The 25,809-nt window shown below is 46.7% G+C and overlaps 1 protein-coding gene across 2 annotated transcripts in view; it reads right to left on the bottom strand.

The window, feature by feature from the left end:
• The window catches only part of cdh7a (cadherin 7a), a 173,882-nt gene that overhangs the window by 127,665 nt on the left and 20,408 nt on the right, over nt 1–25,809 (bottom strand). For both annotated transcript variants that reach the window (XM_078541099.1, XM_078541100.1), the window contains 2 exons: nt 12,462–12,756; nt 9,145–9,264 (listed from right to left, as the gene is read on the bottom strand). In XM_078541099.1, coding sequence (XP_078397225.1) covers nt 9,145–9,264; nt 12,462–12,756 — 415 coding nt within the window. The remainder of the gene's footprint in view (nt 1–9,144; nt 9,265–12,461; nt 12,757–25,809) is intronic.

Raw genomic sequence — 25,809 nt, 5'->3', positions numbered from 1 at the left:
TGAGACAGGCGTAGTTGTGAGGCCCTCACTGCCGCAAGATTCCAGGAGGATGATGACGAGATGCGGTGAGGGCACTCCTGAGATCTTCACATTGCATCTGGGAATGTCTGACACCTGTCTGGCTGAGGGCAGCACACATACGCTCTGTGAAGAGGGTCATATCATGGAGACGCAGCTGAGATACAGCGGGCACATGGACTTTAACAGCACTTGATACTTTGGCAGGCTTTATCACCTGTTCCTTCAGCACCACACCTTCACCTGTCAGGCATAGTGTCGAGATGTGGAGGCAGCCCCGCCTCTAAGGTGCTGAGAGACCATCATGGGACCCTGTGATGCCTGGGTACGAGATTCTTTCAGCAAACAGAAGCCGCATTGAGGTGCATGACTCAATGACCTGGACAGTGACTTTGAAGCCGGGCAATGACTGTGCTCAAAGGGGGAGAGGCCCTGGACTGCGGCACTAACCTTTGTTTTGTGCAGGAAAAAAGGTTTCACATCTGATTGACATAAACACTGATCATTAGAACTAGGAGCCATAGACAAGGAAATGTTCTTGGGAGTGTAATTACAACAGGCGACATTAAGCCCAAGTGATTAACGCCCGTGCCCACGTTGTGCAGCTAAATCTTCTTGACCTTTCTAACCCTGCCACTATGTTTTGCTGCGCCCCCAACATCCACAGCGAAGGTGGAGGTGGCCTGCTGACTGCTACATCCTGTTGTCCATGATGACCTTGGCTGGTGTCCTCTAGAGAACCGAGAACTGGAGGGCCCGGCCTGTTTTCGGTGTCCTTGGCCTGCGGAGCTGGAGCTGCTGGGGTCACAGGAAGAGGGGATTCGGATGGGCCGCACACTCCCAGAGTCACCTGGGTGGATGACCCTGAGGCGTGCACCTGATGATCCTCCTCCCTATGGGTGCCCGAGGGCCCCTCCCTGAGAGGAAGGGGCAGCTGGAGTGAGCTTGAGATGCCCCGCTCCCCCCACTCACATTGACACTGACGGACACCTGCAAGTGCCTCAGAGATGGAGTGCAGGACCAATGTCCTGGGCCAAGGCCCCCATGGAGGCCGCAATCCTACCAGTGTTGACCTCGGTGCATGGCATGCCGGCACTATCATCTCAGACTGAAGGCAGACGGACACCTCCATCGGGCCTTGTAATGAGGAGTGCAGCAGACATCCCTTCCTGATGTTCCCAAGTTTGCCTTTACAGCTCCAGCATCTGAGGTATGACCGAGTCCAGAGGCTCCTCATCTGACTCAGACTCAGCAAGTTTCTGGCCTCCAGCAGTCCCCCGAATGCCGGAAACCTGGAATGTCCCTGCCTCTGCCTACTGTGGAACAGACAGTGCGATGTGCTCACCAGATTGTGACCAGAGGCTGCTATAGAACGAGGTCCCACCGAGGTGTGTCTCTGCGCTGGTGGAGGGTGTTGGTGAGCGCTGTGACGGGTTTTCAATTTTGGTGTCCTCAGGGCTAGAGCCGAGGACCTGGCACGTGGACCCCCTTCGGCTCCTTCCCAGATGTGCCTGTGAGAGCAAGGAGAGATAATTAATGCATGGCACAGGACTGCTGAACAGGGGAACTCACTCACAGCATGATTGATGGACATTGCACTGCTGGATTCTCACTTGGTTGAATGTCGCTGACTTCACCGTCAGCACAGGAATGGTTCACATCATCGCCAGCCAGTTGGAAGGCTGTTTTCAAGTCTCCGAGGACCTTGGTGTCGAGCATTCCTCCACCAGTCTGCAACTTCTGCCTTTTGTTGTGTGCCAGATGGTCCTGAATGGAGACAGATGGAGAGAGTGTAAGCAGGAAGCCTGCCAGGTCAGTTGAGAAGAATCCAAAACAAAAACAGAATTACCTGGAAAAACTCAGCAGGTCTGGCAGCATCGGTGGAGAAGAAAACAGTTGACGTTTCGAATCCTCATGACCCTTCGGCAGAACTGAAGTATAGTTAGGAGAGAGGTGAAATATAAGCTTTTAGCTTTTAGCTTTTTGTTTTTATCCCAGTTGAGAAGAATGCCTGGCATGTGTGGGTGCTGAGTGGTGCTGCGGACAGGATGATGACACAATCCGCAGGGCAGATGGAGGTGTGTGTGAGAGAGTGAATAGTGATGTCCCTTGAGCTGGCAGCGAGTGAGATCCCTGTGGAAGTATGATGGGTTTGTGAGTGTGTGAGCTGAGAGTGATGAGAAGAGTGATTTACCCTGGTGGAACGGAGGAGATCATTCAACTTCTTTCGGCACTGGGTGGCTGTCCTCTTTTGCAGGGCGTTGGCGCTGACCACCGCTGCCACCGCCTCCCATGCTGGATTGGTGACCTTGCTTGTTTGGTCTTCAACTAGACCGGGTTTAGAGAACATTGCAACAGGCGTCCACTGCATCCAGTCGGTGCTCGACGGAGATGTTACTAAATTAGGGGATAGCATGTTTCCTCCCTTTGGCAGCCATGACTTTCCCGCAGTTTTTGGTTCCTTAAAGAGTGCTAGCTCTGTGCAGGAGTGCCCTGTAAATATGGCGCCCGGATTACTGAAGGCCTGAGGTGATGGCTGGGCGGGTGAATCAGAGGCTACCCCGCCAGCGATCCAATGTGAAAACCGTGCCCCTACATTTTTTCAACAAAATGCCACACCATACGGCGAAAAAAGCCGCCATTGCCATCGGTGAGTCAAACGCCCCTTTCCCCGCCTGATATCGGACTTTGCTGATTTCTGGTAGGATTCCGCCCTCTATCTTTAGCTCATCCTTTCCCCCTCGCGAGAATATACCTCAACTCTGTCCGGGCTATCTCCTGTTTGAAGACGGACCATTGTTCCCTTACAGTTTTGTCTGCCAATTTTTAACTCCATTTTACCTGGTACAGATCCTTTTTCACATCACTGAAGTTGGTCTCCTCCAATTAAGTATATTAAAAAAGCACAGTTACTATCAAGTAAATCCACAAGAACTAATGTAGATGCAGAGAAGTTGCTTGCTCTGGCTGAGGAATCGAGACCAAGGGATCACAGTCTCAGGATAGGGAGTCAATCACTTAGGACTAAGATGAGGAAAGGGATGTGAATCTTTGAAATTCTGTACCCTAGGGGATTGTGGATGCTCCATCATTGAGCATAGTCAAGTCTGAGATCGGTAGGTATTTGGACACTCCGGGAATCAAGGAATACGGGGATAGGGTGGGAAAATGGAGTTCGAAACATAGAAAACTTAGAGACTAGGAAGGAGGTCATTCAACTTATCATCTCTATGCTGGCCAAAAACTAGTTATCCAACCTAATTGTATCTTCCAGCTCTTGGTCTGCAGCTTTGTAGGTTATGGCATTTCAAGTGCAAATCCAAGTACATTTTAAATGCATTGAGGGTGTCTGCCTCTATCATCCTTTCAGGCAATGGCATCCAGACCTCCATCAGCCTCTACATAAAATAAAATCTCCTCAAACTCTCCTCTAATCCTTCCATAATTACTTTAAATCTATGCCCACTGGTTATCGACCTCTCTGCTAATTTAGGTTTTTCCCTCCCCACTCTACCTAGGCCCCATATAATTTTATACTCCTCAGTTAAATCTCCCCTCATTCTCCTCTGTTCCAAAGAAAACAACCCTAGCATATCCAATCTTTCCTCATAGCTAAAATTCCTCACAACATCCACTTGAATCTTGTCTGTACCCGACCATGGTCACATCCTTCTTGGAATTCTGTGGCCGGAACTTTATGAGGTGCTCCAGCTGTGATCTAACTAGTTCGAGCATAACCTTACATTCTATGTTAATAAAAAAGAGTATCCCACATGCCTTCTTAATCACCTTATCTACCTGCCTTGTTATCTCCAGGAATCTGCGGACCTACACTTGGTTCCTCTACAGTTCTCAGAAACCTCCCATTTATTGTGTGTTCCTTTGCCTTATTTGTCCTCCCTGAATGCATTACCTCACACTTCTCCAGATAGAATTCAGTTTGTTGCTTTTCTGCTCACCTAGCCAGTCCGTTGATATCTCCCTGCAGTCTACAACTTTCTTCCTCACTGTCACCCACAGCCAGATTTTGTATCATCTGCAAACTTCTTAATAATGCCCCCTACATTTAAGCCTAAATCACTGATATATACTACAAAGCGCAAAGGGTCAAATACTGAGCTGTAAGGAACACAACTTGAAACAGCCTTCCAGTCACAAAAACACCCATCAACCGTAGCCCTTTGCTCCCTGGATTGAGTCAATTTTGATCCAACCTAGCACTTTTCCTTGGATCCCATGGGCTTTAACTTATCTTAACTTACCATGTCAAGACCCTTGCTAAAAATCCATGGAGATTACATTAGCCACACTACCCATTGATGTAGAGGTTCAGCCATGAACTTATTGAACAGCGAAGCAAGGTCAGGTGGCCCTATGGCCTATTCCTGCTCCTATATCTTAGGTCTTTAGATTATGAAGTGAATGGGTCTCCAGAGCTGATCACCATGGGAACATGTTACCAATTGGGAAATAATTATAACCTTCAGGCTTTGAGTCAGATGGCTTGGCATCTGTAACAAAGTTTGAGGCATGACAGCTGGAGTGTGACATCTGAGTGCAATAGACAAAAGGTACATGAGATGAAACAGGTACTGCTCATGGCTAGTGAATGGATGCATTATGTTATAAAAGTGGGGGGGGTGGGTTCCAGTGAAAGGTATTTTGTTTCACCCTGGGGCATAGAATTACAGGATGATAGAATGATGTAGCACGGAAGGAGGACATTCGGCCCAGCATGTCCATCCTAGCTCTTTGAAAGAGCGATTCAATTTGTCCAATTCTATCTCCATATCCCTCCAGGTTTTCTTTCCTTCAAGCATTGAGTAGTGTTGTAATTTTATTTCTTATTTAAGTTTGAAGCAGGACAGTTTTATTTTTCAAATTCATGGGGCTGTATTTCAAAGGGAATGGGGTGAATTTTTTTAACGTTCCCTTATAAAGTCTAGATGGGGTTTGCATTATAGAACTGGGAAGAGCAGGGACAGGACAGATGGTGCCATCATTCAAATAGAGATGGGAAAGCTGGCATCAGGGACTCAGGGCAAAGATCAGGCAGCAGGGCTACATTTAGATAAACATATTTTCTAGCTGAAGTGGTGAAACCAGGAGTTAGATTAATTTTACACCTTTTTTAGTATAGCTTGTGGCATGGAAAGAGTTCAGCTCAAGAGTAAAATGGGATGTAGAATTATAGAATGATCCAGTACAAAAGAAGGCCAATCATGCCTCTGCCAGCTCTTTGAAAAACTACCCTTTTAATTCCACTCATACATATAAACATACGAATTAGGAGCAGGATTAGACCACTCAGCCCCTCGAGCCTGCTCCACCATTCAATGAGCTTATGGCTGATAAGATTGTAACCTCAACCCCACATTCCTGCCTACCCCCGATAACCTTTCACCCCCTTGCTTATCAAGAATCTGTCTACCTCTACCTTATAAATATTCAAAGACTCTGTTTTCACTGCCTTTTGAGGAAGAGAGTTCCAAAGACTCACAACGCTCTAAAAGAAAACATTTCTCCTTATCTCTGTCATAAATGGGTGACCGCTTATTTTTAAACAGTGATCCCTAGTCTAGATTCTCCCACAAGAGGAAACATCCTTTGCACATCTAGTCTGTCAAGACCCCTCAGGATCTTATATGTTTCAATCAAGTCACCTCTTACTCTTCTGAACTCCAGTGGATACTGTCCAATCTTTCCTCATAAGACAATCCAATCATTCCAGGTATTAGTCTAGTAAATCTTCTCTGAACATCCTTTCTTAAATAAGGAGGGCAACACTCTACACAGTACTCCAGATGTGGCCCCACCAATGCCCTGTATAACTGAAGCATAGGCCAGGATTTTTCCTATGGCGGGCGGGCTGGGCGGGAGCAGGCAGGGGTGGGCGCGGAGCCGATTGCGGGCAGCGACCGGCTCCACGTCGCCATTTTACATAGGTGGGCCAATTAAGGCCCGCCCAGCATAATACGCAGCTGGTAGCGTTCAGCACTGCCACTAACCCGACTCTCCCGGGTGGTGGGGTGGAGGGAGAGTCGGGGCCAGTGCTCTTTCGCACATGCGGGCAAAAGAGCGCAGCAAATCTCCCTGAGGCATGGAGCTGCCTCAGAGAGATAGAGTGGATATTAAAATCATAAAAGATTTGATTTTAAAGTTTATTTAAACATGTCCCCTCATGTGACTGTGTCACAGGGGTGGGGACGTGCTTTTATATTTATGAAAAATAATTTATTTATTTGATAAAAGCTTCAAGAAACCTCGTCCTGCTCATGGATGAGTTTTTCTGAAAAACGCGAAGGCCGCTTGGGCTTTCTGCCTACTGCCAGTCTTCAGGTTGGACAGGCAGCATTCTCAAGCCGACTCCAGTGCGCGCCTGCCAAAAGAAATATCACGATGGCACGTGCTGACTGACGTCAGGACGCACACCCGACGTCATTGCACGTCATTTTACGCATCGGCATGTCGGGCCCGCCCCTGCGCGCCGACCAGAAGGGTCTGCCCATAACCTCTCTACTTTTGTATTAAATTGCCCTTGAAATTAACAATAACATTCTATTAGTTTTCCAAATTACTTGCTGGTCTGAAAACTAACCTGTTGTTATTCATGCACTAGGACATCCAGTTCCCTCTGCATCTCATGGCTTTGCAATCTCTCACCATTTAGACAGTATGCTTCTTTTTTATTCTTCCTGCCAAAATGTACAATTTCACATTTTCCCACATTATGCCCCATTTGTCAGAACTTTGCCCTCTCACCTAACTTATCTCCATTCTTTGTAGCCTCCTTATGTCCTCTTCACATCTTACTTTCCTACCTATCTTTGTGTAGCAATTTAGCAACCATACCTTCAGTCACTTCATCTAAGTCATTTATATAGATTGTGAAAATGTTGAGGCCCCAGCACTGATCCTTTGGCATACCACTCATTACATATTGCCAACCAAAAAATGACCCATTTATGCCTACTCTCTGTTTCCTGTTAGCCAGCCAACCATCTATCCATGCCAATATGTTACCCTCCTACACCATGAGCTTTTATTTTCCGTAATAACCTTTGATGTGGCACCTTATCAAATGCTTTCTGGAAATCTAAGTGCAGTGCATCCACCTGTTCCCCTTTATCTACAGCACATATTACTTCTTCAAAGATCTCCAATAAATTAGTTAAACGTGATTTCCCTCTCATAAAACCATGTTGACTCTGCCTGAATACCTTGAATTTATCTAAGAGTCTTGCTATAACATCTTTAATAATTGATTCTCTCAGTTTCCCTATGACAGATGTTAAGCTAACTGACCTGTAGTTTCCTGCTTTTTGTCTCTATCCCATTTTGAATAAAGGAGTTACATTTGCTATTTTCTAACCTAATGGAATCTTCCCCGAATTTAGGGAATTATGAAAATTCAAACCAACGCATCAACTATCTCACTAGCCACTTCTTTTAAGACTCTAGGATGAAGTCCAATTGGACCTGGGTACTCGTCAGCCCACAGGTCCAACGATTTGCTCAGTATCACACTTCCCTGGTGATTGTAATTTTCCTGAGTTCCTCCCTCCTTTTCAATTCCTGATTTACAGCTATTTCTGGGATATTACTTGTATCCTCTATAGTGAAGACCGATGCAAAATATCTGTTCAATTCATCTGCCATCTCTATATTTTCCATTATTAATTCCCCAGACTCACTTTCTATAGGACAACCCTCCCTTGCTCTTTGTACAAAGCTCCGCAAATCTTTTTTCTCTTCAAGTATTTATATTTTTCCTCTTCTTTAACTTTTGCAAGTGGGTGCTGATTGAGGCATTTTTTTCAATTTTTTTAATGGAGAAAGGCCCTATGAAAAGCCTAAATTAAGTTCTTTATTTTAACAGAATAGGGTTTAGGCATTGGGGTTTTAGGCTTTAGGTCTCATTGTTTCTTAAGCTAGACAACAAGAATAAGGATTAAAGTGGAAATTAATGCAACAGACCTCAAATGTAATAATTTTTCAGGGCAGGCAATGGGGATCAGAGCCACTGGGCTGATGTTTAAAGCTTCCTTCGTAAGTCAACAGCAGAGAGTAGGCCAGAAGTTGGAATTACCTTCTTTTTCAGGTCTGTACATGGTAACTGGGTTGGGAATGTCAATAGAGGCAATGGATGTGTTAAAGAAGGCATAAAGAGCAGAATTACAAACTCAACGGTAAGCAAGGTAGGCAATATGTTAAAAGAGTCAAAATTTACCTGCAGTGACACTTTCAAAAGGTCAAGGTTGAAAAGGCAAGATGAGGGCAGAAGTTGGGATAAAGAGTTCAGAAACTCCCTTCACAGTGCCACCTAGTGGCAAGACCTCACATCTATGTTGTGACACCCATCTGTTGACATCACAAAGCTACTGCAGCTTCCACTATCTTATATACATTTTATAGCCGACTCTTTAATTTACGTAGAGTTACACAGAGTATACAGCACAGAAACAGGCCATTCGATCCAACTCGGCCATGCAGTGGTTTATGCTCCAATCGAGCCTCCTCTTAGCACTCATCGTCTGACACAATCAGCAATGTAAACACAGAATTGTCACAGTGCAGAAGGAGGCCATTCAGCCCGTCATGTCTGCATCAGCTCTCCAAATGTGCAATTCACCTAGTGCCATTCCATCTACCCTGTCTTCTCCCCGCAATGTTGCACATTCTTCTTTTTCAGATAACAGTCTAAATCCTTTTTGCATGCTTCAATTGAATCTGCCCACCACACCCTTAAGCAATGTAATTCCAGACCTTAACCACTCGCTGTGTCCTTCTATTCCTTTCTCCCTCATGTGTTTATTCAGCTTCCCCTTAAATGTATCTATACTATTTGCCTCAGTCACTCCATGTGTAGCAGGTTCCACATTCTCTAGGTAAAGAAGTTTCTCCTGAATTCCCCATTGGATTTATTAGCACGTGCTGGAAATAAATAAAATAAATAAATCGATGGAGAAACATTTGGAATTGTTACTGGTTCCATTACACTGAACATAGCAAAACAAGGCGGAATAAAAGTGAGCATTTTAGGTCTGACAAAATATTACAATTGAAGTTGTAAGATTGCCAAATTCCGCAATCTGAGGCAAAATAGATATTGCCAGTGATTGTCACCTGTCTTTGGCTCTACGGAGAAGTATGGTTGTCCTTGGAGGATACTGTACACCACTCTGGCACTGCTTCCATAAGTAGGGTCATCAGCGTCAGTCGCTGTCACTTGTATCACTGACGTTCCTGCACAGAAATATAGTGGATCATGTAGTTTTTCTCACAGTCCTTCCTGTGCCGTGTTTCGTCATTTATTTTTAACCAATATTCTAAAATGCAGTTTATCTTCAAATGGAGGTATTCCTTTTCTGAATCGTTAAAAAAAAAAAATCTTGCATTGATATTGTGCTTTTCATGACCTCTGGACGTCTCAAAGTGCTTTACAGCCAATGAAGTACTTTTTGAAGGGCATTCACTGCTGTAATGTAGGAAACACAGCAACCAATTTGCACACAGAATGCTCCCACAAATAGCAGTGTGATATTGATCAGGCAATCGGTTTTCTGCGATGCTGATTGAGAGATAAATATTGGCCAGGACACCAGGGATAACACTCCTGCTCTTCTTCGAAATAGTGCCATGGGATCTTTTACATCGACCCAAGCAGGCAGACGAGGCCTCCAGTTTAACATCTCATCCAAAAGACAGCACCGCTGAGAGTGCAGCACTTCCTCAGTACTGCACTGGAGCATCAGCTTTGATTTTTGCGCTCAAGCCTTGGAATGGGTCTTGAGCCCAAAACTTTCTGACTTAGATGGAAAAGTGTTACCAACTGAGCCACGGCTGACATTAAGCAGTGTCAGAGTCCTGAAATGAGGACAATTTTAGGCTAACTTACTGAGTGGGAAAACCAGGGAATCAGGTATGGCTGTTTTACGCTCCCACCCAATACTGCTCTCTGTAGGCCGGGCGGGCGCGTTCAGCAAAAACTGCCCCGACAATTATTTGCTAGAAATTGTTATCAGCAACGCAACTGAACAAAGACGTAGAGCAATTCTTCGTCAGATTGTGGAACTGATGTTAACTTCTGCTTTTATAAATGAGCATCTCCATGCAAATTTTTGAGTTGCGATGACCTTTCCCAGTGAGATATAATATATTACAATATGTGAGTGGTATCTTATTGCCCAATCCTATAGCTGGATAGCCAGGAACATCAGTGTCTCAAAGATCCAAATTAGCCCAAAACTTAGATTCAACAACTTGTATTTAATGCCTTTAACATAATAAGATGCTTTACAGGAACATTGTGAAGCAAAATTTGACACTGAGCCACTTAAGGCAATTTGAGGGCAGATGGTTGAAAGCTGGGACAAACAGGCAGGTTATAAGGAGCGTCTTAAAGGAGGAAAGAATTCTTTCTAACTGGATATATCTGGGTTAGTTAGTTGCTAACTTTGCAATCACGTCCTTGACTAACCTCTCTGCTTTTGCATACTGTGTAATTGTTCAGAGTGGTTTTAGCATTTGTGACTTCCAATCCTTTTTTGATTATTTATTCACTCATGGGAGGTGGGCATCGCTGGCTAGGCCAGCATTTGTTACCCATCCCTAATAGCCCTCGAGAAGGTGATGGTGAGCTGCCTTCTTCAGCCGCTGCAGTCCAGGCATTTGTCAAAGGATGCTGACAAACAGGCAAATGTGTAACTGCTTTTTAAGATTTTTGTGGGGCTGGGAGAAATGGGAATGCTTCCCCGGCTCACCACAAATAAAGTTCTGATTAGCACAATGCCTTCAGTCTTCACCTCACAAACCTGCAGCAGACTGGACCTGCTGACTACCGCAATGCGGGGGCTTCCCAATCTCCCTCCCACTACGACCAGCAAGGTGCAGCGAGCTGAGTGCCCGCTTAGTGGCTCCCACAGCTCGCCGCTGCCGTTTAAATTGAGGTCCAGGATCGGAAGTCTTTTGGGCCTACGTTAAGGCAGAAAAGCACAACCATCTCTCACCTACTGCACTGGCCCAATTTGACATTCCATAACTAGCAACTTAACAGTGGTACAGGAATAAACCCGGCAACAAAGAACCTGGCAGAAAATGTTGAAGTATGTCCGATCGAAGGGCGAAATGGAGAAGGGAAGATAAAATGTTGAAAACATTTACTATAGATTTAGCAAAATAATAATTAATTCTAGCAGCTTAACAGTATTTTATTTAACTTATCAATTATTTATATCAATGATATTAGTGTTATTCAATGACTATTAATCATAATGTGAGAGACAAACAACATTAATATTTATGTATTGCAGATGGAATATTAGTAGAAATTTTTTAATCAATTGTAATTTTGAATGAATAACCACAGTATCGAGAATACTATGAATCAATGATGATACTGTTGGAATGGGCTCTGCTATTTTGTACCATCCCGCACTTTTCACTATGTTGAAAGATTTGACTGTAGAAGTTTGAATTATGTGAATAAACACAAACAAAGTCATTGAATACTAAGGATTTAACATAACTATTGCATGGGTACATTTGATTTCATTGTTCTACAAGACCAGAGATGAACCCAATGAATGGACGATGGATTGAGCGTGGTGGATTTTGGAACAACAACTAATTTATACTTTCTGTGCCACAATCCACCAATTTCAGAAAGTATTCTACTAATCCCACCCAGTAATTTAAAATTAGTGAAAGAAGTTTTTGAAACAAATGTCTTTCTCTTTCCAGAGGATGTCTGTTCACTTGTACATTGCAGAGTATCTCCTCAAGGTAGCAAAAGCCATTCTTCAGCTACAGAAAGCATTAGGCTACACCTAGAGTATTGTGAGCAGTTCTGGGCACCATGCCTTTGAAAGGGTACATAGCTCTTGGAGACAGTAGATTCACCAGAACGATATCTCGGGCTGGACATTATGGCCCCAAAATTGGGCCCGTTTACAGCAGGGGAGACACGTAAAATACGAGGGTTGGCACGCCCAACACCTTCCTGCCCACCCCTGAGCTGCCCCCATAACACAGTAGGTGGGCAGGCACTGAAATCAGCAGCCCACCCGCCATTTTTGAATAAATATTAATGATCAATTGAGCTTGTTACCAAGCCAATTGACTGGAACGATACATTTTGCCTGCGCCATAAAACGGTTGGCGCGGTATTGGCAGGCCATTTTTTTGGAGGAAACTGCTGAAATGGCAGGAAGAAGGGTGGGGTATGCCCTTTGGGCGGTGCCTTGTGTACATCGATGGGAGCGCCCCCCCCCGCCCCTCCATCATGATACCCCACTTTGTTCCTCCCTGCCTGGCCTCAAAAACTCTGGCTGATAATGAACATGCAAATGGCACATGGAATGAGCAATGACGGAACTGACACGCATAACTATCATAGGCGAAGCTAGAATAGTGCCAAGCGTAACAAGCTTTTATCGGCTTACCCACGGGAGACATTTCGGGGATACTGGTCACGTATGGACCATCCAGAAACCTTGGCTCATTGTCATTGATGTCCTGTATTTTCACAATAAACTCAGACAGGGGTTCAACGGGCTTGTTCGTTAACCGGTCGACAGCTTGCGCTCGTAATGCGTAGTACGCCTGTTCCTCGCGATCCAGCCTTTTGGTGGCGTGAATGTCTCCCGTACTCTCATCAATAATAAAGATGGATCCTGCTCCCTCTCCCGAGAGGATGTACTTGACAGAACCATCTCCCCGGTCAACATCAGAGTGAAGCTGGTGGTAAATAAGAGTAAAATTACATTCGTTCAGTTCATCGGTCAGCTCTCAATTATAATGTAAAGATATTCTCATGCTGAGGCTCCATATTCTCAACCTGCCTTACAAATATATCGGGTAATGCATATGTCAGTCATATGATGTTTTATGTCTTTCACTGGAAGTAACTGAGAATGACATGTTTTAAGGAAAGACCTGAAGGGAAAGTTGGCATTTATGTAGCTCCTTTCTATGTCCTCAGAGCATCCCATAGCATTTTACGGCTAATGAAGTACTTTATGAAATGCAGTCACTGTTGTGATGCAGGAAAAGTGGCAGTGAATTTGCACCGAGCAAATCCCCACAATCAGCAATGGAAATAATGACCAGATAATCTGTTTTAGTGATACAAAATATCGCGCATGATGAAAATCCATAATTAAAACAGAAAATGCTGTAAATATTCAGCAGGTCTGGCCGCTGCGGAGAGAGAAACGGAGTTAACAGGCAGAATTTTGCGTTTGACAGGCGGGCGGGCTCGACCAGACTCGGCGGCAGGCGGGCAGCCAATCCCCGCCGGCGAAACGGGCCGCGCCGCCATTTTGCGCGGGCGGGCCTGCGGGGTACCGACTCCCGTGTTCATCGGGAAAATTAAATCGGCGGCGGGCGTGCTCAGACCACTGGTTCCAATGGGGAACTGGCAGTCTGTATAAAGAGTGGCCAGGCAGCCTCCTTTAGGCTGTTCACCATGGCCAGTCACCAGGCAGCACAAGAGGTGAGGGCAGAGGAGGAGTAGGGGGGCAGGCTGTAGGTTAGGCCAGCGGGGGGCCACTGTGCCCCTCGGTTCTCAGATGCCTGCCTTGCTGTCCTCCTCCAAGAGGTGTCCAACCATCGGGAGGTCTTGTTTCCGGAGGATGGGAGGAGGAGGGCCCCTCACGTCACCAGGCAGGCATGGCAGGAGGTGGCAGGAGGTTGTTAGTTCTCATGACGCTGTGCGGCGCACAGGAACCCAGTGCCGCAAGTGCTTCAATGATTTGCTCTGGAAAGGTGAGTACCGTGTCAGTCTTGGCCATTTAACCCAGCAGGTAGCCTTAGCCTTTGAGCCCCCCACCACGTCTTAGTGTCGTTACTACATTGGGCATTTGGTGCACGCTGGGTGGGCAAACAGGTAGTGAGCATGCTTACATCAGCCTTAGTGGTTGAGGAGAAGATGGGTTCTCCCCGCAGCATATGTTGGTGTTAGTCACATTTGAGTAGTCTAGGGGCAACCTGCAGGGGAGGCTGCTAGACACATACTCAGAACTCCAACACATGTCTTATTGATCATGATGAGATGGTGGAAGGGGAGCCTCAAGGTGTCGTAGCCCAAGAGCCATCTGCTGGCCTCGGCGCCGCACCTAGTTGCGCCTCCTTGCCATGGGCGCTAAGACCCGTGTGTTATTCAAAGTGATGGATGCCGAATGTGTCCAAGGTGGCCATTGGGGGAGGGGGCTGGGAGCAGCCGTACTATCTTCTGGGGACTGATCACCAGTAATGTGGACAGGAACCGCTGGAGGCCTCAGATGGGCCACTGTGGTTGGGGTGCGGCGTGCGTGTGCAGAGTACATGAGTGATCGGCCCCATTAAATGATCTTCTCTGTTCTGCAGGCAAAAACAGAGAACAATAGCCGGGAGCGTCTGCGGACTGGTGGTGGGCACGCCATGCTGCAGCGCCTCACCACCTGTGAGGAGCAGGCCAAGGAGCTGGGGAGGAGGCAGGTGGCCAGGGTGGCAGGTGTCGGCGAGGCTGGGGTGCAGCAGCCAGGTATTTGAGGGCCATAGTCCCATCCACTTTGTCTCCCCACCATCCAAAGCACTGATGGTTGCTGCAGTCATTAATGCAGCAACACTGCTCATTCACAGACTGATACAGTCAGACGTGTGGGTCAGACACAAAGGTCCCTCGGCCCCTTGAGGATGTGCGTCTCTAGCACCTTCCAAAGTCGCCTTGTCCCATTTGTGACCACTATCCCCATGGCTTAACATGCCATGGCATCGCTGCTGCACATCCAAAGACTTATTGCATCTTAGGAGGGTTTGTACCTCCACCACCCTTTCAGCCAGTGCGTCCCACATTTCTCTGTCCAAAAGGTCCTCAGCACCTCACCTATCAACCTCATGGCACTCAACTTAAATAAATGCCACCACGTTAGTCATCCCTGCGCCAAGGGGAAATGTTGCCTTCTGTCCACCCATTCTATGCCCCTCATAACGGTATGAAGGTCAATAATGTGACCTGTCAATCTCCTGTGCTCCACGGCAAATGTCGCAAGTGTTTGCAATGTTTCCTCATAACTCCAACTCTCCAGGCCAGCATGCATCCAGGTCAGGAACCTCTGCTCTCTCCCCACTCCAATGCCATCCCTCCCATGAAGCGCAGATCACAACTGAACGCAGAAGTGTAGATGTCGCCTCGACAATGTTTTCTGCACTTGCAACATGACCTCCCTTTTCCTACATTCTATTCCTCGGCTAATAAAGGCAAGTCTGGCTTCGACCTTGTTAAATGCTTTATGTTCCTGTTCTGCTACCTTAAAGGGTCTGCCCAGCAAGGTCCCTGTAATCATCATGACTCCCCACGGTCCTACCAGTACTCATGAATTCCCATACCTTGCTTGTCTTGCCCAAGTGCTTAACCGCACGCTTATCCACATAACATTCCATGTGGTATTCCTTAGGCCATCTGACCAGCCTGTCTGTATGCACGTGTAATGTTAAGGCCTCCTCTTGACTATTTACCACCCCACCAATGTTCGTCTCCTTAGGTTCTTGAAGGGTAAATGACTTATGAGGGGGGAAAGGGATGAAAGGTGTTACTGACTGAACGCTAACTAATGCACTGTCCTTGTTGTTAATTTCAGCATCACCACTGCATGGCCGCCCCCAACACATCCAGAGACCCCCTCCACACCTGAAGGCCAAGACTTGCAACTTGCATCACATCATTTCATCGAGCCAGGCACCAGCGCAGTGACAAACACTTCGGTGGGGATTATGACGTCGGCTAGTGTCCTAGGGCACAGTGGAGAGGGCACTTCATAATCGCTGGAGGAGATGGCACGGACAGAGAGTGCCGATGGCGCGAGCAGCCAAAGGACTGCAGGGGACCAGGCACATGCTGAGTCCGGCAGTGATGATGTGCCTCTGGAGATGTCAGCCATGCAGCAGTTGCAGGACAAGTGGCAGGGTGCACGGGAGCATCTGGCAGGGTTGCATGAGGGCTTCAGTTGGTCTCTGTGGTGTAAGAATCCAGGCAGAGTGTCAGTGATGACATGAACCTCAGGACAGAGCTTCAGGCTTCCTCCATTGAGAGATTGGCGACTCTCATGGAGAGGGGCTTCCATCGGATTGAGAATCTTCTGATTGGGTTACGCTCTGACCTGCAAGCCCTCACAGCGCTAATGGCCACAGGCAGTCATTCGCAATGTGGGAGATGTTCCGGGCACGAAGTGTCCCAGCTCCGTGCCCATCCATCTGTGGTGAGCAGGGAGGTCCAATATGACCTCATGTCGGCACAGCAGCTGCCTGTCATCACTGCGAGCTCCTCTCAGGGCGCTCCAGATGAGGGCAGCAGCTCCTCCATCCCTCTGCCAGTGACCGTGCATCCGTTGAGGCTGCGACAACTGGGGAGATGCCAGTTCTGGAACTGGCCACTCTCTCCCAGGCAGGGCCAGCACAGGCTCCACGGGCCAGAGGATGCCCGCCAAAGTCATCGAGGCCAACAGGACAGCAGAGTCAGCAGGCTGTCTCACAAGCCACTCCAAGCGATAGGGCGGCACCTAGACGTAGCAACCGCAAACGAAAGCATAAGGCACGTTAGGCACTCAACGGGTATGTCATTGGTGATTTTGTGTTGGCCCTAGATTAGGGAATATATAATTATGTGCATCAGGGCGACGTTTGTGCTTTATTTTGGTGGGAATAAAGTCCACTTTTCTGACCATGGCTGAGGGTGTTTCCTTTGTGCTGCATTTGTATGTTTCACAGACATCTCATGAGTGTTTGAGTGGACATTGATGTTTCTGTACTAAGCCCTTAGTTGCAGCTGATGAGGTGGAAGATATGGCACCTAAGTGCCACGTGTGGAAGCGCCAGGCAATGCTAGCTGAAGGTTCGTTGGATTAAATTGTCCCGGGTGTCCCTGCCTCCTTGGTGTAGTAGTGGGTCAGCGTGCTGCCCCTTATCATTGCCCTGTGCTTCCTCTGAGCCACTGCTGGATTCATCATGTGCAGCCTCATCCACTGCGTGAAGGTCTTCGTCATCAACTGCCTCCCCCCTTTCCAGAGCAAGTTTGTGCAGAGCGCAGCATGCTACCACTATCACAGAGACGCGATCTGGGGGTACTGGAGTGTGCCCCCTGAGTGGTCCAGGCAACAGAAGCGCATCCTGAGAAGACCAATGGCTCTCTCCACCACGGCCCTGCTGGTGCCTTGGCTCCTATTGTAGCACTCCTCAGCTTCTGTTCTTGGATGGCGGAGAGGCGTCATGAGCCACCTTCTGAGGGGATAGCCCTTGTCACCCAGCAGCCAACTATCCAGCCGAGCTGGAGCACTGAAGAGCCCCGGCACCTGGGAGTGTCTGAGGATGTAGGCATCGTGGGAGTTGCCTGGGTTCCTTGTACAAACTTGTAGAATCTGCACCTGTGATCACACACTATCTGCACGTTCATGGAGTGGAAGCCCTTCCTGTTGACGAAGGCTCTGGGCTCACCTGCTGGCGCCTTATGGCCACATGTGTGCAGTCTATTGCACCCTGGATGTGGGGGAAGCCAGCAATGGCCGCGAAGCCTCTGGCTCGCTGTGCCTGACTTGCCTGGTCGCAGTGGAAGTGGATGAAGGTCAATGCACGCCTGAACAGAGCGTCTGTAACCTGCTTGACACAAGTGTGTACAGCTGATTGAGAGACACCGCAAAGATCGCCCACTGAGCCCTGGAAGAAGCCAGATGCACAGAAGTGGAGGGCAACTGTGAGCTTCAGAGCCGCTGGCATGGGGTGTCCATCCACACAGTTAGGGGAGATCTCAGGGCCGATCATCTGACAGATTGAATTGACTGTTTCCCTTGACAGACTCCTTCGGCACTGCACCTCAGTCATATTGAGGTAGCTGCTCTGTCGCTTGTATACCCTGGCAGCAGGATAGTGGCGTCTTCTGCGGCCCCTTCCACCTTGGACAACCTCTTGGCCCTGCGCCCCTTTTGCCTGCGCCTGGCCTCCCAATGGTGGCTCCCCTGGAGGCTGATTGTCCACTCCTGGCCTCCTCCTTATTCTATCCCTCCCTTCCTCCTCAGAGGAGCTGCCTCCAGTGAAAATGTCAGAATCCATACCCAGGCTGAATGGAGGCGTCCGGAAAGCTGCAGGCCCGATAAAGATTACTGTCTGCAGAGTGCTGAGCTGAAGCTTCAAAGTACAGAGGAAGCTATTGGAAATCGATCTGAACTGCTAACATTCACACAGGCAAGTTTAAAACACTTTCTGCATTAAATACTTCAAAAAAAACATTAACAACCCCTCTGAGCCCACATATCCCGCTCGTGGATGAGGTTTGTTAAAAAAATCAGTTACCCGCCTGCCCGTTGCACCCGTGCGTCGAGGTGAAGATTGCACGGGCTCCTCAAAATCGGATTCAATTGCCAAGTTAAGGGCCTTAACAAGGCCTTTCATTAATGGCGGGCTTCATAGTGCGCCCGCCCACCTAAATATCGCGATGCCGCGCGGCGACGTCGGGACGCTCGTGTGACGTCAGCGCGCGACATTTTAAGCGCTGACGTGCGGGCTCCGCCACCCGTGTATCAGCCGTAAAATTCTGCCCGACGTTTCAGGTCGATGACCTTTGTGAAAGGTCATCGATCTGAAACGTTGGCTGGGATTTTCCAATCGGGACTGGAAATTCCCGCCGAAAGTCAACGGGCTTTCGCTGCTTCGCCAAAATTTCCGCCCCACCCTCAGCGGGTCCCGCCATGGGTGGGGCTGGAAAATCCCAGCCTTTAACTCTGTTTCACTCTCCACAGATGCTGCCAACCTGCTGAGTATTCCCAGCATTTTCAGTTTTAATTAGAGATTTCCAGCTCTGGAGTCCTTTGCTTTTGTATGAGGATAATTAACTCTTTCTCCCTCCAAAAATGCCTCTGATCTGTAAGTATTCCTGAGCAACATTTATGGACCATTGTAGAGCCTGCAATTCACCATTTATGCCTTAGTGTGTCTTACTCTTGGTCTATTAAAAACACCTCTCTGATAATTATTGTCAGCCTACCAATTTCTACGCAGTAGAATATTTTCTTTCTAATTGTCAGCTTCAACATGTTGAATTATACTCTTTATCTTGTGAAATGGTTGCAACAAGCTGAGGGTGCTGACAGTTGCAATAAGAGAAAAAAAAAGGCACAATTCAAACATTTTAACGTCTTGAAGGATGTTTTGTGGTTTCATTAAGAATCTCACACATCTTGAAATAAAGCAACACAACGAGGTTTCAAGTGAGCTGTGGGATGAGCACTAAACATTTCATCCTAACATCATCACTTTCATTCCATGATTTCTTTTCCTTCTATATCAACCGCGATACTTCATTTAGCGATGGACCTGTCTGATGACTGTCACAAGTCAGCTATAGATCCACTTGCAAATCTGAATCAATATTTAATTATAGAGTGCAGTGATCGCAGAACGAGAAGTCAATTTAGTCTGATAGGAGTAGAAAGTTGGACCTCCCACGATGGGAATTCAGCTGTAAAGTGACATTCATACTCATCCCCAATGGACAACTTTCCTTTCATAAGCTGCCAGGGAATAAAATATTAATATCTTCGATGGGGTGGAGGCAGGGGGATTTGGAGATCTGGAGTCCAATCCATCCACTCTACAAAACGCTCACATTTTCTGTCAAGCAGCATTGAGTTGCTAGATAATGGAGAGAGTCCGAGGCCAAGAATGTCCCCTCAAGGGCAGTGACTGCCTGGGATGAACAGAGGGAAAGAAATATATGAGAGGGAATTGGTTGTGGCTCACCAGCAGAGGAATAAGAATCCTTTGTTTTATTTAAAGGTTGTGGGCATCACTGGCTCGTCCAGAATTTATTGCCCATCCCTAATTGCCCTTGAGAAGGTAGCGGTAAGCTGTCTCCTTGTGGTGTAGGGACATCCACAATGCTGTTAGGGAGGGAGTTCCAGGATTTCAATGACAGTAAAAGAATGGCGATATATTTCCAAGTTAGGATGGTGTGTGGCTTGAAGGGGAACTTCTAGGTGGTGGTGTTCCTATGTGTCTGCTATGCTTGTCTATCTAGTTGGTAGCGGTCACTGGTTTGGAAGTTTTGTCGAAGAAGCCTTTACAATTTGCTGCAATGCATTGTAAAATGTACATTAAATGCTGCATTAAGAACAAGCTGCTAAGCAGTCATGTGCAGTATCCTTTGAAAATAGTGGCACACTTTGAGAATCTGTGGCTAACAGCCATGCAGCAGAGGAAGGCAGGCATAGCTAGAAGCTCAATCTGCCAGTGATGGCTGCTGATGATCTCCCATTCACAAATCAACCTTGTTAAATACCTGAAGGGTATTTAACATTTACTTTGGAGATAAGAGCGTGGGGTTGTGATGAATTGGAAATACTTCTTCCAAAGGCCACAGGCTGGACGGGCCAAAGGGCCTCCTTCTGTACTGTAACATTTTATGTTTTGTAAAATGCTTCTGTCCTTTGAGCACAGATAGGACCCAAGATTTTTATTGTCGCCTACATTGAACACAACCTGGCAATCACCAGTTCTAGGCCTTGATCAGTTTAAAAGGTTCTTTTAAGTAATGTACTTGGGCCTGATTTTAATTGTAGGTGCACAGCAAGCAGAGCTTGACCACTGTCCCAGTGTTACCACCATGAGGCTGGAGCTATATTTAAATTAATTCTAATTTGTTCATAGGATGTGGGCATCACTGGCTAGGCCAGTATTTACTGCCCATCCCTAACTGCCCTTGAGAAGGCGGTGGCACACTGTCTTTTTGAATGTTGCAGCCCGTGTGGTGTAAGTACACCCACAGTACTGTTAGGAAGAGAGTTCCAGGATTTTGACCCAGCGACAGTGAAGGAACGGCGATATATTTCCAAGTCAGGATGGTGAGTGACTTGGAAAGGAGCTTGCAGGTGGTGTTGTTCCCATGTTCCTGCTGCCCTTATCATTCTAGGTGGTAGAGGTCTCAGGTTTTTAAGGTGCTGTCTAAGGAGCCTTGATAAGTTCCTACAGTGCACCTACAGTGTAAACACTGCTGCCACTGTGCGTCAGTGGTTGAGGAAGCGAATGTTTCAGTTGGTGAATGGGCTGTCCTGGATGGTGTCCCTGGGTGGTGTCAAGCTTGTTGAGTGTTGTCGGAGCTGCACTCATCCAGGCAAGTGGGGAATATTCTATCACACTCCCTGATTCCCATTGACTCCAGTTTTGCTAGGGCTACTTGATGCCAGACTCAGTAAAATGCGGCCATGATGTCAAGGGCAGTCACTCACCTCACTTCTTGAGTTCATCTCTTTTGTCCATGTTTGGACCAAGGCTGCAATGAGGTCAGGAGGTGAGTGGCCCTGGTGGAATCCAAGCTGAGCTTTAGTGAGCAGGTTATTGCTGTGTAAATGTCACTTGATAGCACTGTCGTCGACCTCTACCACCACTTTTCTGATGATTGAGAGTAGACTAATGTGGCAGTAATTGGCTGGTCCTGCCTTTTGTGGACACGATGTCCTGGGCAAATTTCCACATCGCCGGTTAGATGCCAGTGTTGTAGCTGTACTGGGACAGTTTGGCTAGAGGCTCAGCTAGTTCTGGAGCACAAATCTTCAGTACTATTGTCGGGATATTGTCAGGGCCCATGTAGCCTTTGCAGTATCCAGTGCCTTCAGCCGTTTCTTGATATCACATGGAATGAGTCAAATTGCTGAAGACTGGCATCTGAGATGTTGGATCATTCGCTTGGCACTTCTGACCGAAGATGGTTGCAAACGCTTAAGCCTTCTCTTGCATTTTCAATTTCAGGGCCTTATTTACATGAAGGCAGTGAGCTGCGGGTACCAAACTGGCAGAATGAAGCAGGTGGCTGACTGAGGGGGTGGGGTGGGGAAAGCTAATCAACCAGAGCCTGGGGGTGGGCAGGCCATTTTATGGGGCCCCCGCAAGGCCTGGCAGTAGGTTAGAGATACATTTTTTAAGGTAGCCCTGGGAGGAACTCGCCTATTCTTCCTGACCCAATAAAAATGGACCCTAATAATATCTTTGGCAGATTTTTCAACAGCCTCCCAAGATCTCTGTTAAGGTGGCTCAATGTTAAGACCACAGCTTGCATTTATATAGTGCCTTTAATGCAATCAAAACGATCATGCTTCACAGGAGCATTTTCGAGCAAAGTTGACACTGAGCCACTAAAAGATATTAGTTCAGATGTTCAAAAGTTGGTTAAAGAGGCGGGTCTTAAGCAGCAGCTAGAAGGACGAGACAGAGATAGAGAAGTAGAGAGATTCATGGCGGTGCAGCCAGCATTCCCTTCTGTGGGCTCACCCCCATCCCCTGACTTTTTAGCCAGGGTACCAGGAAATTTGACTCCTTGGATAATTCAGCCCCACATCTTGAGAGCCTCCTCTCGACGAAGGCAGACATAAACAACAAAATTCATTGTCGCCTCCAATGTGCCAGCTCTGCCTTCAGCTGACTGGGGAAAAGAGCATTTGAGGACCAGGATTTCAAACCCAAGACTAAGGTCATGGTTTACCAGGCAGCAGTGATCCCCATGCTCCTATATGCTTCAGGGGCTTGTCAATCTACAGCAGGAATCTCAAAGCACTGGAGAAGCACCACAAGCGGTGCCTTCACAAGATTCTCCAAATCTGGCGGCATGAAAGGCAGTCCAACAGCAGTGACCTCCCTCAAGCCAACATGCCCGACATCAAGGCACTAATCACTCAAAAGCAGCTCTGCTGGGTGGGACACGTCGATCATATGCCTGACAGCAGACTCCCAAAGCATCTGCTCTACTCTGAACTTGATCACAGCAGGAGGCGCCCAGAAGGACAGCGAAAATGCTTTAGGGGTGTTCTCAAAGCATCCCTGAAGGGGTCAAACATCCCGCTGACTCATGGGAGACAATGGTTTGTGGCCAACCAAACTGGAGAAGGCTCATTCAGGAAGACACCAAACACATTGAGGGACTCTGTTGAGAACACGCAGAGGTGAAGTCGAGGCATCAGAGAGAGTGCACAATCCTCCCAACACCTCATCTACCCAACCCTCCAAGCACAACCTGTCCCTCACGTAGCAGAGTAAGCAGATTGTGCATTGGACTTATCAGCCAACTCAGAACCCATCAAACTGGAGTGGAAGCAAGTCATCCTCGATCCCAAGGGACTGCCTAAGAAGAAGAGTTGAATGACACTGGCAACAGTAATTTCCAGGTTAATGGTAACCACTCAGTTACCATTTTTGTTCTTTTCTATACCCAGCTTGGCTATATATCTCCGTGTTTCCAATAAGGAGGAGGAACTCTCACGTGACAGGCAACTTTAATACTCACCGTGCGTAACAATTGCAAGCCTTCTAATACGGAGGTGAAATTTTCTGTGCCAGAATTTTAGTCTCTTCTTATCCCAAATGTTCCACTTAATGGAAACTTCCAAAAATCATTATGTCCATGAATGACAGAACTAAGAACAATGCAAACAACAGCTCTGGAACTTACAACCGAACATCAGATATCTCTACAACCCAAGACAAAGCACTATCATGCCCCTTAAGCTCCACAGGGGCATTGAGAAACTCACAAAGCTACAAATGAATACTTGACAGCATTCCGATTGAGACTGAAGATTTGATATTATAGATCTGAGAGATAAAAGGCTTGACTTTCCAATTGCTGTTATTTTAAAACCAACAATAACCCACTACTGGACTAGTGTTCCAGTTAAAACAACATCGATCAGAAAAACGCAGCCAAAGTTACTACTTTTATACAAGAATTCTTACTATTACACATTGGGCTGGAATTCTATGAAATATGATGACATTGCAAATGTCTTATATAGTGAAGTATTTTTGATTTTTTTTTCCAATGAATTTTATATTAATTAGGATGTCAGGGCTGGAACATAAAATATTTTCCTTCACTAAGCATCCAGGATTAGCATCCGATTCTGTCCAACTGTCCAACTCACAATTCATTGGCCCAAGTTCCCAAAAAATGATCTTACATTAAAAGAGTGGCTTTCACTACCTCACGTTGTCCCAAAACACTTTACAATTAGAAAACCATAGAACCATAGAAAAGTTACGGTGCAGAAAGAGGCCATTCAGCCCATCGTGTCTGCGCCGGCCAAAAAGAGAAAAATAAACTAGCCGCTCATTTTAATCCCACTTTCCAGCGCCTGGTCTGTAGCCTTGCAGGTTACTGTGCTTCAGATGCAGATCCAGGTACCTTTTAAATGAGTTGAGTGTTTCAGCCTCAGCCACAAATTAGGCAGTGAATTCCAGATACCCACCACCTTCTGGGTGAAAGGTTTTTCCTCGTGTCCCCTCTAATCCTTCTACCAATCCGCTTAAATCTATGCCCCCTGGTGACTGAACCCTCAGCGAGGGGAAACAAGTCTTTCTTATCTATCCTATCTAGGCACCTCATAATTTTGTACACCTCAAATAGGTCAACCCTCAGCCTCCTCTGTTCTAAGGAAAACAACCCCAGCCTATCCAGTCTCTCCTCATAGCTGCAATTTTCAGGCCCTGGCAACATTCTTGTAAATCTCCTCTGTACTCTCTCCATGGCAATTATGTCCTTTCTGTAATGTGGTGACCAGAACTGTACAGTTAATGAAGTACTTATAAAGTATGGTCACTGTTGTAAAATAGGAATCTCGACCTCATTTGAACTCATCTATCCTCTCTGATGCACTTTGGCTGGAGGGGTTACAAAGCATTTAAAAGCCATTCAGCCCAACAGATTCATGCTGGTGTTAATGCTCCACGTAAGCCTCCTCCCACTTCTCTTCTTCTTACCCCCATGAAGATAACATCCACTCCTTTCTCCCTCATACGTTTATCAAGCTTTCCCTATATTCACCTCAATTACTTGTGGTAATAGGTTCCACACTCTGCAGTTTAATGGTGTATGTTTACGTACAACTTGTGGTTTACATTCCACTTGGCTCCATTACATTACATGGATATTATCCATAGAAGTAACCTAATATTTAAGAATCTATAAGAGCAATATCCATCTTATGCCCCCATACCCCAAACAATCCACACTCCATGAAAAGATTTTTAAAAAATAAAAAGCATTCTTCATCCCTACCTAGTCTTCCCTTGCACACTGCTAAAGATGCCAACTCATGCTATAAAATGGTTGCGCAGGTGGTCATACTGGTGTAATGATAATATCACTGGGTCAGTAATCCAGTGACCCAGGCAATTGCTACGGGGACATGGGTTCAATTCCCACTCTGGCAGATGGCAGAACTTAATTTAATTAAAATTTGGAATTGAAAGCTACTCTCAATAATGGTAACCATGAAACTATCATCAATTGCTGTAAAAACCCACCTGGTTCACTGATGCCCTTTAAGGAAGGAAATCTGATATCCTTACCTGGTCTGCCCTACATTTTACTCCAGACACACAGTAATGCGGTTGACTCTGAAATGACCCAGTAAGCCACTCAGCTTATTGCTGTGACACCCACATCACACGAAAGAATGAGTTTTTTTTAAATAAAAGACTCCTTCCTCCTTGCATGTTGTTTACCTCTTAAGGTGCCAGCTTATGCTATCAAAAGGTTTCACTGGCTTCCAGTGGCACAGAGTCCATTCCAAATCCTTTTTGTTGCTCTGGTACCTGTTTCAACCTTCCTTTTTTTCTGAACACTTGCCTTCTTTGCAACAACCCTCCCCTCCCCAGCTCCACATCTGCTCTGCCAGGTACTTTTCTTTTCATTCTTTTACAGGATGTGGGCATCGCTGGCTAGGCTAGCATTTATCGCCCATCCTTCATTGCCTTGAGAAGGTGCTGGTGAGCCAC

This window comes from Cetorhinus maximus, chromosome 4 (genome assembly GCF_964194155.1).
Source record: "Cetorhinus maximus chromosome 4, sCetMax3.hap1.1, whole genome shotgun sequence".
Taxonomy (NCBI): domain Eukaryota; kingdom Metazoa; phylum Chordata; class Chondrichthyes; order Lamniformes; family Cetorhinidae; genus Cetorhinus; species Cetorhinus maximus.
The sequence above is the reverse complement of the archived record's forward strand: the minus strand, read 5'-3'. Positions and strand labels throughout refer to the sequence as shown.